This window comes from Neltuma alba, unplaced genomic scaffold (genome assembly GCF_004799145.2).
Source record: "Neltuma alba isolate B1F8T4 unplaced genomic scaffold, ASM479914v2 tig00000917_pilon, whole genome shotgun sequence".
NCBI lineage: Eukaryota > Viridiplantae > Streptophyta > Magnoliopsida > Fabales > Fabaceae > Neltuma > Neltuma alba.
The window spans coordinates 101,973-106,245 of record NW_021632256.1 but is presented as its reverse complement, the minus strand read 5'-3'; the positions used below and the strand labels follow the sequence as shown (position 1 = coordinate 106,245).

General features: G+C 30.9%; 1 protein-coding gene across 1 annotated transcript; it reads left to right on the top strand.

The window, feature by feature from the left end:
- Positions 1-991: 991 nt before the first annotated feature.
- Positions 992-1,521, top strand: LOC114748335 (putative FBD-associated F-box protein At3g50710). The gene is made up of 2 exons (XM_028936700.1): positions 992-1,404; positions 1,506-1,521. The coding sequence occupies exons 1-2, from the start codon at positions 992-994 to the stop codon at positions 1,519-1,521; spliced, it is 429 nt and encodes a 142-aa protein (XP_028792533.1).
- Positions 1,522-4,273: the final 2,752 nt, after the last annotated feature.

Genomic DNA, 4,273 nt, shown 5'->3' with positions numbered 1-4,273 from the left:
ATAAATAAATTTTTTTTCTATTTATAAATTATCTCATTAAATTTTCAGTAGTGTATATATTATTTTTTCATTTATTTATTATAATGTGACTAGTTATTTTTTTAAAATTTGTATATATTAAATATGGATAAAATTAGAAAATTATTATATTTTAATGGAGAGTTAATGCATTTTAAGATTTTTCTAGATCTGTACGAAATATGCTGAAAGTATCTTATAAATAGGATCACAGGAGTATGCTACAGTGCCTTTTCCTTTTAGCTCAGCCTTGATTAAGACAATACTATGTCCGGTTCAAAATATAAGTTAAATTTTGTTAAAAAGGTTATTTTTTTTAATAAGATAACATTCATTTTTATCTAAGCATTTAATGATGTTTTTTAATTTTATTCTCATATATTCTCTTTTCTCCTTAATTCATTTATTACATCTTTTACTTATTCTCTTTATTAATAAGGGTATATTAGAAAAAATAAATACATGTATTACTTATTTATTGTTTTAAATTGATTTTAATTAGTTTCTTGATAAATATAATAAATAAAATTTAATTTATATTTTGAATCGGAACCAGTAATGGCTAAAATTTGAAGATAAGAATAAAATATGAGCTCTAGGTAACAATAAAAAGTTATATTAGGTGATTCATATTTAAAGTTAAAGGAAAGTAACCTGTGACCCTAAAATCCCCAAAAAAATCAATTAAAGCATCTTATTGATATTTATCATCATCCTTTATTTTGCCGATTCATAATATTCTTTCTGAAATTGTGGACGCGTGAAGATCACTCAAATTATATTTCTGTCCAGGCATTTATTGAGGCGATCAACGAGAAGCAAAACCTATCGTAAATAGGATCGTTGGAGGGGACTGGGCAATACTTTACTATTGCTGTTCTGTTGAGACTGAACTCAGTAACTAAAACGTTTGCCTTCCGCCTTCCTGCCTCTCCGTTCAGCCTTTCTTCAAAACACAGAAGCCGAAGAAACAATGAGGGACAGGATCAGCAACCTACCGGACTCACTGCTTCTGCATATTCTCTCTTCTAAATCTCTCCAAACCAAAGATGTTGCTGCGACGATGCTCTTGTCAAAGATGTGGAAACCACTTTGGCTCTCCATTCCTAAGCTTCAGTTTCACGATAAAGGGTTTAATAGTTATGAATCTTTCCTTCAATTTATAGACGGTACCCTCAACTTTGTTGATCCCAAATCTCTCAAAATGTTTGCTCTCAAGTGTGACTATTTTGATGTGTCCCCTGATAAGGTTGACATTTGGATTAACGCAGTGCTCAAGAGCAAACTTGAGTATCTGAATCTCTGTTTTGCACCTGGTTTTAATTCTGAAGTTAGGTTGCCCTTACCCTCTACTATTTTCAACAACAACGCCATTAGGATCCTAAAGTTGGTCAGGGTGAAGGTGAGCAATCTTTCTATTGTTCATATGCCATCTCTTAAGGCCTTGCACATGATATATGCTAAGTTCTCGGATGCTAAAACTTTAGGCATGCTTCTTTCTAAATTTGTTTGTCTACAAGAATTATTTCTACTATATGTGGATTTACCTTATGATGGGCACACGACGCTGGACATTGGAAGGCTTCATCGCTTGGATACTGCATTGGTTCAGGCAGATCTATTCCCAATGCAAGTGTTTACTAATGTTACATTTCTAAGCTTAGTTGAGGTATGGATGACCTACTATGAGTTTTTTTCTTAAAAAAAAAAAAGTTTTTGATGTAACATTATGTACACAAATCTTTTAAACTTGGCCTGGTCTTTGCCCGTGCAGCGTTGTTTTTTTGTAGGTAAATGTCCAACATTTTACAATTTGACCCACCTGGAAATTCATTACTTAACTCAGAAGGGGTGGAGTAGTATGGTCAACTGCCTCCGAAGCTTCCCCAAGCTTGAAACTCTCATAATTCATGAGGTTTGAAGAGTCAATTAGAATCTCTTTTTATTCTACGATCTAGTTTTCTAGAAGTATTACAGAGCACTTTTGCGTACGTGGCCAGGGTTGCAAGGGGCTGGATTGGACTATGGAAGCAAGTCCTGATGAAGATGAAGTTCCTCCATGCGTGTCATCAAATCTGAAGACGTTTGCTCTTTATGGCTTTAACTACTTGAAAGGTGAGTTGGAAATTGTAGGATTTATAATGAAGTATGCGACAGTTTTGAGGTCTGTGGTGATTAGGACTACAGATCATCAAAGGCAAGAGGCTAAGATCTTGGAATTGCTGGAAATATTATCATCACATCCCAGGCGTTCTGAGAATTGCGGGCTGTTTGTTGATGTTCCTGCTGGAAGTATATTTGAGAATGTGTATAGTAAGTTAGTGTCAGATGAGGACTTCAATTACTACTTCCAAGATGGGATGCAATCTTAATTCGTCCTTGAATTTAGTCTGGTTAATTATCTTCATTATAATTAATGGATATATGCTGAGTGGAGGGTAAGAAATTGTATTCTCTGGGAAGGTATTCCTGAAAGTTTCAGATGATTTAGTCTTTTGTGCAAGAACTCTGAATTTATTGTATTACTATTTCGTTCCTTTAATTCATCCCAGACTTATTTCGTAATGGTCACACTCTTGTATTCAATTTATTTTTCTTTCTTTGAATATTTTCCATTATATGCTAAACCCGAGTTCTGCTAGAGGTTGGTTCATTTAGGCTTTTTGAAGTTGGCCTTTTTATGTAATTTTCTAATCTATTTTTTCTGTGGGTTTGAATAAAATTAATGTTTTATAAAAAAATCAACATCTTTTTGACTAATACTAATCAATATTTTTTGAACGTATAATTGAACTTCCTAAATCGTAAATGTGTCCCGCGGGAAAGAGACATTATTATATTATTGAAGTTTTCCCTCGGCCAGAAATATGTATATGCCCACAGTTTTTTATTTGGGAAAATTGAGCATAAATTTTTCAGTGAAAAATTAATTAGTAAATACTATTTTTTATTTTTAATATAAGAGTTAGTTAACTAATTTAAATAGATTAAAAAAATTAATTAAATTAATTGTTGGTAATAGTTGTTGGTAATAAATGGGTGGTTTTTTTTAAAACATCCTTATTAATTAAGTGTCACTTGATTAAACATTTAATATGTGTAATTACGTTTGATAAAAAAATATATGTAACTACTATAAAGATTATCTAAAAAAATAGATAAATATAAAAAAAATAAAATAGATTTAAATTTTATATTTAGGACTAAATTAAAAATTAAATAAATTCTTATATTAAGTAGTTCCTAAGATGATGGATAAAGAACGTGGATTGGGCGCACGCACATCCTGAATTGAAGTTAAGTTGCATAGGAGGAAAATTAAGCTGTATAAAATACCATTTGCTAATTAATTCCACGTTCAGGGCCTTATCCACAGTTTCCACTTTCCCGTCCAGTTAACCATTGCTAAATAAACAATAATAAAAAGAATAAAGGTTAAACTATACATTTGATTCTTTATTTTTATATAAGATCTCAGTTCAATCTTTTAACTTTATAAAGCATATTTTTAATTATTTAACCATGAAATTATTAGTGCTACGTGATGATTTTTTTGACAATTATAATTGTTTTAAAAATTAAACTTAATATGCTAGGATTTAAAAATATTTTATTAACACTCTAATTAAAAAAATTATGACAAGCAAACATGGAATTATTTAATTTTAAACAAGTGAATAGAGATTATTAGATTATGCAACAGTTAATATATTCTCGTTATTGTTGTGAGAAAAAAAATCCAGCTTTAATTTCATTTTGTGATCATGCTTTTGTCGGATATGAGTCGTGTTCAGACTAATTAGACTAATTTATTTTGTCAATCGAATCACTTTGGCAGAATAATCCAATTTTATCCAGAAACAACTTAGTTTGCTGCCAAAGAAGCAGGCAATGAATAAAGTTATAAGAAGCTAAATTTTTCTTTTTTTATCAAACAGAGATGCAGCCAAATAATTAACCGTTGAAATAATTTATGATTTACAATATCTGCTAAGCCCAATATATAGTACTAAATTCGGTATTTGATATAAGAGTTAGTTATAAATTCAATTTAATCATAAATATAAAGACCTCAATCTATTTTATTTCTTATACTGTGTGACGCTGTATGATTTTTATTTTGTTTAGTTCTTTATCATAACTCATCGCCTACTGCTCGTTCGTCATGAGGCCTTTTCGAGGCACCATCTTCCCCTCTTACACAGCTCAGGTGAAAAATCAAGGGTTAAGGTGCACTCAGCACCCCCAAGTATTT

Excerpts from the sequence above, each read along its gene's own strand:
- LOC114748335 (XM_028936700.1), top strand. The coding sequence starts at position 992 with ATGAGGGACAGGATCAGCAACCTACCGGACTCACTGCTTCTGCATATT.